This window comes from Pempheris klunzingeri, chromosome 20 (assembly GCF_042242105.1).
Source record: "Pempheris klunzingeri isolate RE-2024b chromosome 20, fPemKlu1.hap1, whole genome shotgun sequence".
Lineage (NCBI taxonomy): Eukaryota > Metazoa > Chordata > Actinopteri > Acropomatiformes > Pempheridae > Pempheris > Pempheris klunzingeri.
Genome location: NC_092031.1, coordinates 10138165 through 10150575, shown reverse-complemented (window position 1 = coordinate 10150575; position 12411 = coordinate 10138165). Strand labels below are relative to the sequence as shown.

The 12411-nt window shown below is 43.1% G+C and overlaps 2 protein-coding genes across 2 annotated transcripts in view; one reads left to right on the top strand and one right to left on the bottom strand.

Annotated features, from left to right (window-relative positions):
* The window catches only part of afap1l2 (actin filament associated protein 1-like 2), a 37703-nt gene that overhangs the window by 21397 nt on the left and 3895 nt on the right, over positions 1–12411 (top strand). The window contains exons 5-13 of the mRNA XM_070851627.1: positions 6764–6875; positions 8311–8522; positions 9367–9546; positions 9706–9792; positions 9894–9978; positions 10110–10214; positions 10478–10689; positions 12005–12150; positions 12261–12372. Of these exons, the coding sequence (XP_070707728.1) occupies positions 6764–6875; positions 8311–8522; positions 9367–9546; positions 9706–9792; positions 9894–9978; positions 10110–10214; positions 10478–10689; positions 12005–12150; positions 12261–12372 (1251 nt within the window). The remainder of the gene's footprint in view (positions 1–6763; positions 6876–8310; positions 8523–9366; positions 9547–9705; positions 9793–9893; positions 9979–10109; positions 10215–10477; positions 10690–12004; positions 12151–12260; positions 12373–12411) is intronic.
* LOC139219695 (kelch repeat and BTB domain-containing protein 13) lies at positions 488–2044 on the bottom strand. Its single transcript, XM_070851629.1, has one exon. It carries the CDS (start codon positions 2042–2044, stop codon positions 527–529), a length of 1518 nt encoding a protein of 505 aa, XP_070707730.1. The 3' UTR covers positions 488–526.

Here is a 12411-nt window from a genome sequence, read left to right as displayed (position 1 = left end):
AACCCTCAGAGTCACAAGCCTGGGGCTATGTGAAATATATTCTCCCACAGAAACAGGTATTTAATCACTCATGGGGCAACAAACCTGGGGAAGTGAGTATGCGAGAGTGTGTGAGGGAGCTGTGGTGCGTTTTATGTTGACTGGGAGGCCGGTGGCTTCTGAATTGGCCCAGTGTGACTTCAGGAAAAACGTAGTGAATGATAGGTTTAGAACATCCCGTCAGTCCCTTTGAACTTTGCACACACACACACACACACACACACACACATACATGCACAGTGGCCTCCCCTAATATAAACTACAGTAGCAGCTGTTGCTAATCAGAGCAAATGCTTGGTGTCAGCACGTGTGCATTTGCGTGTGTGTGTGTGTGTGTAAAAGTGTGAGAGCATGTAGAAGTGAAAGCACTTAAATGAAGAACATTTGTGTCACTATGCAAAGAGTCTTGTTTTGTTATTCTTAGACTTGTAATGTAGTTTAGAAACCCCTAAAAAACATGGCATTGTTTTTCAGTTTAGCAGTAATTTCACAGTTGTGGTATAGCCTCCACAAATCCCTCAGATGTGTCTGGCAAAGCCATTTCTTCTTCCTTCCCTTCTACATCCAGCTGTGGTATAACTGGTCCCGTCGTGGGAAGCCTGAGTAAACAGGTCCACAGTGAACCACTCTTTGGAAATCCCTTCATCTGCCTGCGGGGCTTCCATCCGTCTGCAGTGATGGTGTATACAAGAGTTAGCATGTGTTTCACTGTGAACACGGAGTCCCCCCTTACCATTGCAGTGAACAGCGCCCCTTTGCTGTTTATGTAATGTCCGGGCATGGCTGTCCACTGGCCTGTTGTAATGTTGTAGCAGTCCATTAGACAGCGCAGGAAGTCATCACAAGGCCCGTTGCGCATCACATACAAGTTGTCCCTGTGAGCTACCATACAGTGGCCATAGCTTTGAGGTTTGATCATTGTGGTTGCAAGTTTCCACTCGTCTGTTGCTGTTATGTATTCATATATATCTGTGGTGTCTGGTGGTTTCCAGAAGCAAACAAACATCCGCCGTCTTGCAACTGCACAAGCTGCTGATGTTAAAGGTCTTGGCGCCTGTTGTATGAATGTCCACTCTCCCTTCTTGGTGTCGTAACTCTCTGCTGTGGAAATTGTCCGTTTTTGGAATTCTCCGCCAATGGCATAGAGTCGACCCTCGTGCCCCAGCAGGGTGAAGTCATATCTTGGTTGCTGAGGACCTGGAAGAGCAGTCCAGACCCCAGACTCTGGGTTGTAGCTGAAGCTGCTGTCCACTGTGTCCTTACCATAACCGTAAACTCCCCCCACAATGTACAATCGATTGTCAAGCACTGCCACTCCGGCCATGGAGGTGCTACAGAGAGTTGGGAGGTTTGTCAGGTGCTTCCACTCTCCCTCTTTTTCATCAAGGTAGCAAACAACCCTAAAGGAGTCGTGTAGCAGTTCCATTGAAGGAGAGTGCGTGCCTATAGCAATATAAGAAGCAGGAGACAATGACTGAGAATACTCAAGAAGGTCTTCAGGAAGTGTACTCTCTGCTGCTTCCTTCAAGTCATCAAAGGCATCACAAAGGAAATGAGCAGCCTTGTGAAAGAGTGTATGCACCCCGAAGATGGAGGCTGCATGGTAAAGCAAGAGGCAATTGTCAGAGTCAATAATGTCACAAAGATGCTGCACCAAACATGAAACCTGCAGGAAAGCAGCACACTCCACAGCTTCTACAAGCTCATCCGGGTTACTAATAGTGGGGACCTCTCCCCTGCAGACGGCAAGGGCAATGAGGAAACCCCTTGCACTCACTCCTCCCTTCAGGTGAAGCTCATCCTGGTGACTTTCTGTCATCCCAGAGTGAAAGAGAGCACGGAAGTAGTTGCTGTTCCTCTCTAGCAAGGCTCGCTCCACAGTAAACCAGCTCTCCTCCACCCTCACTCTCACCCAGCCCGCCTGGTGCTCTCTGTCCGCCAGATCAAGGGTCGCATTCTCTGCATGAATATCCTGGTTGACTCCCAGGCCCTCAGGCCCTTCCATGATCTCTTAAATCCTGATCTCTTCTCTTCCTCAAACAGGCTCTCAAGTGACAATGCAGTGTGTGACTCGAATGCAGATTAGCCATTTTTTCCGCAGAACTGGGCGGTAAATAAAGGTTTGAGAGTTCCATTGCGTCCCGTCTGCATGTTCTGAAAATAGAGTTGTACTATAGATAGCAGCTGTGCCACTCGCAAGCGTCAGGCAGGGAAAGGAAAACTGTTGACATGCACAGTAAGCGGTAATGTGGCTGCCTGCAGCTGGTGATTATCATAACCGCCATATAATTGGCTAGCATAAGTATTTGCTTGAATATTCATGATTATGTGATATGCCAGCATTGCCCTTTAAAATCCAGTTGTGTAATCCAGGACTATTTAAATTTTAAATTTGTAGTTACACATTTTGACATTGTTTATTTATGCATTCAAATGGAAAAACCTGAAGCTGGAACCAGAAATATAAAAGGTTTAGAGGAGGTGAAAGTGTTCCCAAGAGGACAAAATAGTGGAAAAACAGAGATACTAAATATGCTTTTTTTCTATTTTAATCATGCTTCAAATGTAATGAGAATAGCTTTTGTTTCTTTGTTTTTTAGATCAGTGTTTCCGACTATAAAGATGTTACAAGTGGTAGAGAGATAGCAAAGGCCTAGAGATTCTAAAGCTGAGCTACACTGATTATTTTTATCACTACCTTCTCCTCTGCTCTGAGGTCCCAGCAGGCTCTCAGATACACTCACTGTGTGTGTGTGTGTGTGTGTGTGTGTTTTCACAGTGCCGGATTCTTGGCATGGGAACCAGGGATTTTCCATGTTCCTCTGACTGTTCGTTTTTGGGCTCTTTTTCCCACTCTTTACTCAAAGCCCCTCCACCACACCCCTATTCCTCCTCTGCCACCCCTCTCCTTGCTTTTGTTATTTATGCTCTGACTCCTCGATCCATTCCCTCTACCCGATGTTTCTGTGGTGAGAATGTGCGTGTGTGTATGCGTGTGTGTGTGTGTGTGTGTGTGTGTGTGTGTGTGTGTGTGTGAGAAAAGTGAAAGGAAGGGGGTTAAGAGACCGGAGTAATTGCAAAGTCTTGTGGGAGAAAAAAATATGCTTACAGACACACACCTGGCAAGTTCCCTTCTATTTTCTGTTTAATATCAGTCCAGCTGGTCTATGGAATAGCTCACCGCACTCCTCTTTAGTCTTGGCCCAAACAACAGGCAGATTTAGGTTTTTGGAGATGAGTGAACTGGAGAGAGAAACAGAAAGAAGATAGAGATAAGGGTGGGTGGGCGGACTGGGGGGCTGCTGCTGCTCTGGAATGCCTGGCTCTTTGTTTTAATTAATAACAGATGCCTGAACTGCTGTTTTTTTTTTTTTTAACTATGGAGGAGTTTACACTGGTAGTGTAGTTGTGTGTTTCTCCCAGAAGATCACTTTTTCTTATAACGTTCTCATCAACTCTTGAGCTTTTGTAGCAGTCTCTCTTACTTCTGGGGTCACATAATGTCAAAACAGTCTCTCTAATGGTCAGTCAAATAGGTCAGCTGTAGTTTTTGATCATATCAAAACCACAACATTACATTATATACTGCTTGCTCATTAACACCATTATTGTTGTTCCTCAAATATATACTTATTACTTTTTACTTACTTATTTCCCTATTTATTGTGATTAAAGTTTTTAATAGTTTCTCATAAAAAAAAAAAACCCACACACAATAAACAAATAACGTATTAAGTCAGTGGCACATATTTTATTGGATCCCTTGATCCAAAGGCTCGCTTATTTCCGTCATTGTGAATCTGGCTTAATTCCACTCTGTTCCTCTGTGATTCACGGCATCGTCCATCGTCCACCTTAAATGGGTTGTTGTCCTCCTAACTTATTTACAATATTTATGGAGCTCATTCGTGTAGGCTTCTTTGTTTGTGTGCATCTCTGTGGACATAAAGTATGAAGAACCCAAATTAAAATAAATGAATGGGAAACCATGAGAAAGGTCGCTGGCTTGTTGTAGCATGAGCGCAGGTGGGACAAATATCAATAACAATGGCTCTGTTCCACTTAGCTGTAGGTGGACTGATATGCACAAAGCTTTTGCACTGACACCTGAATGGAATGCAGCCCGTTCTTACCCAGGGAAGTAATGTTAAGCTGTTCGGTGTACAATTTGGCTTCATATTCATTTCTATATTTTCTCGTCATTGCATCACTTTTGGAGAAAATTGCAACTCATATTACATTCTGACTTATGTATTTGCTGATAGTTGCACTATGAAAAATCCATAACAGCTCCTTAATGTATAACTGATGTTACACCTCCTCCTCCTTAAACTGCAGTGATAACATCGCTGTCCCGCACATTTCTCTGTAGATCCGTTCCTCCACTTCCTGGCATGCAGGCAAATCACACAAACAAGTCTTCGTCACTATGATTGTGCGGACCGCAATGTGACGCCAGTTATTATAACAGCTTTCTGCGCCTGATGGGTATTACTGGTAATGTGTTAGTTCACTGATGCGATATGGTGAGAAAAGAGCTCACATGCAGGGGAATCCCTGTTTACTGGGATCTGACAGCCCACATCAGAAATAATGATTTTGTGATTTTTACACAACCAGTCAGGATTTTGTCAGTAATATGTTGGACTGTAAATCTTAGATGAGCCAGTAACTCTATTACCACGACACTGTGGCATCTGAAGGCCTACCACAGACTGGTATCCACCAAACACGATATATTACTGCCTCTTTGCTCTTTAATTTGATACATTTCTCTGTACAGAGTAAGCATTTTACACACCAAGCATTATCAAACTCTCTAAGTTGATTGGTTTCAGAGTTATACTGCCGGAGGGGAATAGTTTTTGCTGGATCAAATGTTGCCACTTTGAAGGGAAACTAAGCAGTTTTGACCCACTGATCTCCACTCATGATTAAACAAACTCAGATCTTATAGAATACTGTAAGATATTCAACTTGGCGAAAGTTCATACTTTTGCTCAGAGCCAGTCTCCCTCAGGCATGGTTTTCTTTGATATATGCATCTCCTCTGCTCAAGGGTTGTATTTCATATTTCTATGATCTTGCAGGGAATGTGACAGCCTTGGGGGAAATGAAGAGAAAATGAAGGAATACAGGCATTTCCTTCAGATCCGTGGTGAGAGGAAACATTAGACATTAGTGAAGAAATCACTTTTTGTCATTCAACTCTTAGGGTTTCACAGAGTTCACTTGTGAAAAACTTTTTTACATTATGTCCAGACACATCCTGCAACGTGAATATATGAGCTCAGTCTCCTCCCTCTGTCCACCTCCATCATCCACCGCTGTGCTTCATGATGTTTCTCTCTTTGTACCAGAGAAGGATGCATAGATATTATCTTCACTGGCAGCTACTGAATTTTTAGAGCTGGTATGTAATCTTAGTTCTTGTATGTACCAAGACAAAACTTGCATATCTGTCATCTTCTGCTCGTCACCATACTATAGATAAGTGATAGTTTGAGACTTGTGGCCACAGGTTTAGGAAATAAAGAACAAAGGTTTTGTTTCAACAAATACTGTGAGCTTTCAGTGCTTGGAGCAAAAACACCATTATGCACAATTTCCCAATTCCAAAGAAAGAAATCTATGCTTGTCCTCCAAATAAGTATGACTGCACCTCTGAAACATTTTAACTGGATCTGATGTGGTCTTCTCCAAAACTTCTCCAGAAGTCTCATCAGCCACCGGATGTGCGAATGTATGACATCTTATAAGATCATTTCCAGCTAAATGTGTTGCTATTTGATAGATAGATGAAGCAAACAAACCTTCAAGGCACTCTATAGTTTGATAGTCTAGATCATGCATAGAATATAGAACATGTTTACAATAGTAACTGTTTACACCATTAAGTAAAACCATATTGATGCCCAATCAGCATAATTACATCGCTCTATATATCACTATACTGTGTGTGTGCATATTATGTACTATAAACCTGAACTTAAACACTCAACAGTTTGTTTAACAGTTTATGGGGTGTAGGGTGTGTTAAAAGAAATTCTTCAAGATTCAAAACTCACCATCCAAAAAAAAAACCAAACCCCAAAAATGGTGATTTCTCCCAAATGTATTTTGGATCATGTAGCTGACGAACTGACTTTAGCTGAGTTGAAAAGTAATAGAGACATTTTAAATGGATTGAGACTGATTCAATCAGCCAAGCAGCAGAAAGCCTGGTGGTTTCCAGCAGTATGAGAAGGGGCAGACAGACAGTCTTTACCACACAGGAGATGAGAAGGAAGACAGAAGTGAAGCCAGACTGCTGATTGATTTCAGGAAAGCCACACGGCCCACACACACACACACACACATTCAGATACATACCCTCCCTCTCTTTTCCATGCTCAGACACACACTCCTCCCTTAAGGCAAGCGTGTAACTCTCTAGTGCACAGGGTCACACTAGGATTGGTTACACGAGGCTTTCCCTACTAACTCCTGAAGTGACAGCTGGATTAGCCACATGTTCATAATGTGCATCTGTATGTTGCTGTTGTTGATAACGTGGACATTGATAACACACTTGTGTGGAGGCCATATGGCTGAAGGGCATGTTCGTGAAACAAAGTTCATAGATAGAAGATGTTAAATTTTGCATTCCCTCACCCCTCTCTCTTTTTCCTGCTTTTCTTTTTTTCTAACCTCATCTTTTTCCAATCCTTCTCTCATTTGTCAGGGTGTGGTGGGTCGGGAGCCGTTCCCGTTACCTGCACTTCCCGCTCCAGCCTGTACAGACACTTCAGAGAGCTACTATGAAGAGGCTCAGCCCTATGAGGAAACTTTCAATGGTAAGAATGCTGGTTCAAAGTTACAGGTCTTCTTTTCCACGGCTGCCTAACAGGGACACTCATCACAGTGCTTCACAGAAAGGCCCAGCTGAGGGGTGTTAGATTCAATACGCAGCTACTACTATGCATAGCTATATTTTCTAATCCAAGCCACTGGGTTGTGTGAGTTATATCAGTCATCTGCTTTATTATGCTGTTCTTTAGAGGACCTGAACCTTTGAGTTTGAGCTGTTAACCATATTGGGAATTGACACCTGTGAGCATAGGGTGCTATCAACAGCAACAACATCAATGATGTCTGGTTTTCTGAGAAAGTGGTGACACATGCTGCCACAAATATGCCACAATAAAAATAAAAGCGGTTATCAGGAATCGAAACACTACGACCAGTTACTTTAAGAAGCTTTATTCTGCTAGGTTTATTTACATGGTGGGCTGCGGTAAATGACTCACTTAAAAAGCTCGAATGTGACACGTTGAGACACATGGCAACTTTCTGTGTAATGCTGAAAAATGTTGGTGACTGTTCTTCTCTTATAGGCCAGAGGGTGCCAGTTAATTGTTGGCAAGTTATGATATATTAATAATATATTCACGAAGGTTAATAAGGTTATTCAGACGTACACATGCACAGGCTATCATGGATTCCTCCCGATACAGTACACTAATTTAAAGTTTGCTTTATGTGTGTAGGTTGATGCTGAAATGCTAAAAAAGATACAACTATGGAGTGAGCTTCTATTGTTGCACCTCAATTTCTACAATTTTTTCTGTCCTACAGATATTTCTAAAGGCATTTTCCCTCACAATTGTTTTTCCAATTTTGCTGCCTTCTTCTTCTTCTTCTTCTTCTTCTTCTTCTTCTTCCTGTTTTCTTTGATGTCGTGTAGATCTGGACTGTTTTGGCCTCCTCTCAGGGCCCTGGATGCGAGTGCAGAGCTCTGACAGTGTGGTCTATGCTGTTATCAACAGGGGTAGCTACCTCTCTGTCACCGAATGTGTGTGTGTGTTTATGTACGGCATGTCTCACTCCTGCAGTTGTCTAAGGCATAGATAAGCCAGAATGTGCACGGGCCAGTCGGCATGCCCTCAGTCCTCATTGTCCGGCATGACCGGCATGGCCTTGCATGTAGGGAAACAATTTTATGTCAAGACCTCGGCACAAGACTCATTTTGTTGTTTTCCTGTTCGTCATATCTTTGCATCTCTTTCCTCTCACCACCTCTCATCGGTGCTTCAACAGCTAATCTGCAGCCTGACTTACAAGGAAATCTTTTTCCATCCAACATCGAGACAAAGAAGTCAGGCATTGACATCATTTAACGGCGTGATGTGTATCGCTGCTGCTCATGCCTTTTAATTTTCCCACCCTTGTAACTTTGCCTCTTCGTTTAAACTTCTTCAGGTCACCCGTTTGTGATTTTTTGTTTCTTAGATGATGGGGAGGCAGTTAGCAGCTCATACGAGTCCTACGATGAGGAGGAAGTGACCAGGGGAAAGTCAGAGTCGGCGCAACACCAGTGGCCATCAGCGGAAGCGTCCATTGAGCTGATGAAGGACGCTCGTATCTGTGCCTTCCTGTGGAGGAAGAAGTGGCTGGGCCAGTGGGCCAAACAGCTGTGTGTCATCAAAGACCACCGTCTGCTGGTGGGTAAAAGACTGTGTGAAAATAAGAATTAATGCTCACCTGAGGTTTTTGTGTTGAGCAGTTATCAAGGTCATGAGCACAGAGGGTTTTATGAAGGGTTTGTTAGTATAACTCAGCATGGAAAAAGATCACAGTGAAGTAAACAAACCCTCCGAATATTCTTAAAACTCCATGTTTAGCTGTCACATGCTCTCCTTGTTTCCCACTTGTTTTTAAAATGGAAAATATTAAACTGTAAACAAACAGAGTAGTAGGATGATCTATCGTGGCTCTCTCCTGATTGAGAGTGATAAGGAAGCCCCCCCCCCCCCCCCCCATGTCAAAGAGCCAAAATGCACAAATGGTGGAGCAATATTGTGTTGGACTGTTCTTTAAATGTGATTAATGACACCTGTGGCTGTCATTGAAGCACTCAGCTATGACTCATGTTGTGCGAAGATGTGTAAATATTTATAGACTTAAAGAAAACCACATGAGGGTCAGGTTGGAATCATTTGACCCTGTGTTAAGAAGTCTGCTGTCTGTCTATTATGCTAAATCATCAGGGGATTATGAGCTAATTTCAAATCAAAAACAACATGTATAGTATCTATTTATAAGGTACTGTTATGGTGGAACAGCATGGACTTTTATAGTGACCAAAAATATCAGAGCGCAAACTTTTTGCGGCACTATTTTGCCTCATTTACAGCTGAAATTTAAGGGCAAATAATTCATTCTAAAGATGCCGTACGCTACCATAAACATACTGCTCTACAACAGCGTCCATGTTGAAGTGTTCAGCCTACAGTCAGCTCCTGTACAATCACAAAGTTAAGTCAGGGTTACCTGTGCCTGTCTCAGTGCTATAAGAGCTCCAAGGATCAGACACCTCTGCTGGATGTGAGTCTGCTGGGCTGCACTGTGGTCTACAAGGAGAAGCAGCCGAAAAGGAAAGAGCACAAGCTGAAGGTCATTCCAGTAGGAGGGGAGGCCATCGTGCTGGGCCTGCAGAGCAAGGAGCAGACAGAGCAGTGGCTGAGGGTAAGCCATGTGTGGAGCAGTATCATCACTCAACTTGTTGCTTGTTGTCAATTTGCTGAAGGACAGATTTTTATAGTCATACGATTTGACAAAAATGTTTTAAAGGGTATTCTACAGCATTTTGATACGACATTAATCGACCTTCTCTTTGTTCATTAGGTGATTCAGGAGATCAGCCCCAAGCCAGCTGAAAACTGTGACTCCCAGCACACTGTGACTGACTCCCCACGGCTCATTTGCACAAAGGTACAGGGACTTTGAACCTCTGTGAATGAGAGCACTCATCCCTCTTGTGCCTCTTATTATCATGTGTGCTAAATGGCAAAAATTTTGACATGAACTTCCAGGGTGAGCTGAGTGAGAGACACTCAGGGGCTTCAGAGAGCGGCAGCAGCACCGACGGCCATGCTGAGACTCCGGAAAACAAAGATGGTGAGTCACTCTTTAGCTTTTTATTTTTCAATCCAGAATATGGGTTTAGGCACATGATGCTGCTGTGAGTATCTGATAGCAAAAAAAAAGTCTTTCAAGAATTCTTCTCCCTCTTCTCTTCTCCTCTTCAGTGAAGAAAAAATATGGCGCAGGTTTAAAGTTCAGCAACCTCATGAACATCGGCAAGAAAAAACCCTCTTCGTTAGAAAGCCCGGACAAATGTGTGGACATCTCAGGTGAGCAGAGAGAAGCATGCAGCTCCCATCGTTTGACACAGTAACCTTCTGTTCTGTAGCTCCAGGTCTCTCTGTAGGTCTCTATGTGTAGGTTTTTTATGCCAGACGAAAAATGACAGTATTTTCCAATGGAATTTGTTATAATATAGTACAGTACAGGATGAGAAGCTGAGATGTAAATACTTTACATCTCTACCTGCTTAAGAATTCATGCACAGTGCTAATAAGCAGATGATTAAGTTATCTTTTCCTTCCTCTGTCAGGCTACCTCAACGTGTTGGTGAACAGCCAATGGCGGACCTGCTGGTGCCTTATAAAGAACGGGCAGCTATGGTTTTACCAGGACAAGAACAAAAACAAAGTGAGCCAGCCAGCTGTGACCCTGGGGGGCTGCAGTATTTTGCCCGACCCCAGCCCGGAGCACTTGTACTCCTTTAGGATCAACATGGACGGCGCACAACTGGCAACCCTAGAGGTAGACGACCGCTGTCTATTCTGCTGCTTTGCAACATCCCTGCATGTGTTTTGGATTTAGGTTTATAAGGATATTGAATATTAGAGCTGAATCCAGCTGTTTCACTGCGCTATGACTGTAAATGCTGGGGAAAATTACAGTTGTTGGGTCTCCCCAGTGGCTCACCTGGTAGATACCATGAAGGCTTTGTCCTCACCACAGTGGATTTTATTTTCTGTCCTGTGGCCCTTTGCTGCATGTCATCCCCTCTCGCACCAGTATTTCCTGTCTTTCTTACACTGTCAATTACAGCATTGAAAATAAATGAAAGCATTAAAAAATAATAATAATGATCATAAAAAAACTGTAGTTGTTTAGTCATACAAATATTTCTCCAATGGTTGCAGCTGGTTCGGGGTGTCGCACTGGATCTCAGACTTGACCATGATTTCTAGGGTGTTGCACTACTTTTCCTGTCCTCAATTCATGTTTGCCTCAGATGAGAGCTTACTTCAGCATCACTCTTGTTCCGAGGAATAACCAGAAGTCTAACATGTCTGGAGAAAAAACAAATGTCAGCGTTTCTCCAAAACAGAAATGGTGTAGGACTACTTGAAGGAATCCTAAACGCTAACACGACCTCATTTGGAATCACTTTCTGCTGACATCAAACTTAGATTATGTAATATATGTGTGCACATAAGGTTGGTCTGTGTGTGTATGAGTGTGTGTGTGTGTGTGTGTGTGTGTGTGTGTGTGTGTGTGTGTGTGTGAAGGGTGTGGGCGCACTGGGATTTGGGGGACTGATGCTACGCCCTTTTTCATTAGGCTTCCAGTACCACCCTGCTACAGTGCACATTTGCTCATAGGCAATGGAATTTAATATTTAGCCTTGAGGGCTCCATCTGACACATTTATGGTTTGTTTTTTTCTCATTATGGGTTTTTACTAATCTCACAATTTGAAACTTCCTTGGTCCACAAGATTACCAAAACAAATTTCAACAAGGTTCTATTATTATTGAATCTCCCAAAAGAATAATGGGCTGTTTACATGTTGTTTCTCTTCATGGAACTGTCTTATTGTGGGTGTAATATAGGCCAGTTATTGAAAAGAGCGTTTTTATATGCGTGTTTCATTTCATTTCATTTCTTAAAAGATTTTGCATATTAAAATACTGCTGGAAATGTGCACTGAAGCAATCATCTTATTAACACAAAGGGACAGATGGCACGCAACATAAACTATTAGCTGGTTTTAAAATCATGATGTTGCAAGTGCGTGGTGTGTACTTAATGCACTTTGACCCACTCTTTCCTTTCTTTTGCTCCCTCAGGCTAAAACGTCCGCTGACATGGGCCATTGGCTCGGCCTCTTGCTGTCACAGACGGGAAACAAGACGGACCCCGAGGAGCTGACGTACGACTACGTCAATGCAGAGAGGATCTCCAGCATCGTCAGTGCTGCCAAAACTTCATTATAGTAAGATCCTCACTTCTGACCACTTTAAGGGACACTGGTCTCACTGGTGTATGCATACTTAGGCATCATGTTTAAGTGAGACCTCTCTGTGTATTTGCGTGTCTCTCTAGCTTGATGCAGAGGAGGTATTCAGAGCCAAACACCTACATAGACACCCCACCCTCCATCCCTCACAACTCTGATGAGCTGTATGACGACGTGGCGTCTATAGCGGATCCAGAGGTATGCTCCTGATTGAAGGTTATCCAGAACTGAAAACAC

Coding starts and splice junctions, on each gene's coding strand:
- LOC139219695 (XM_070851629.1), bottom strand. CDS start 2,044: ATGGAAGGGCCTGAGGGCCTGGGAGTCAACCAGGATATTCATGCAGAG.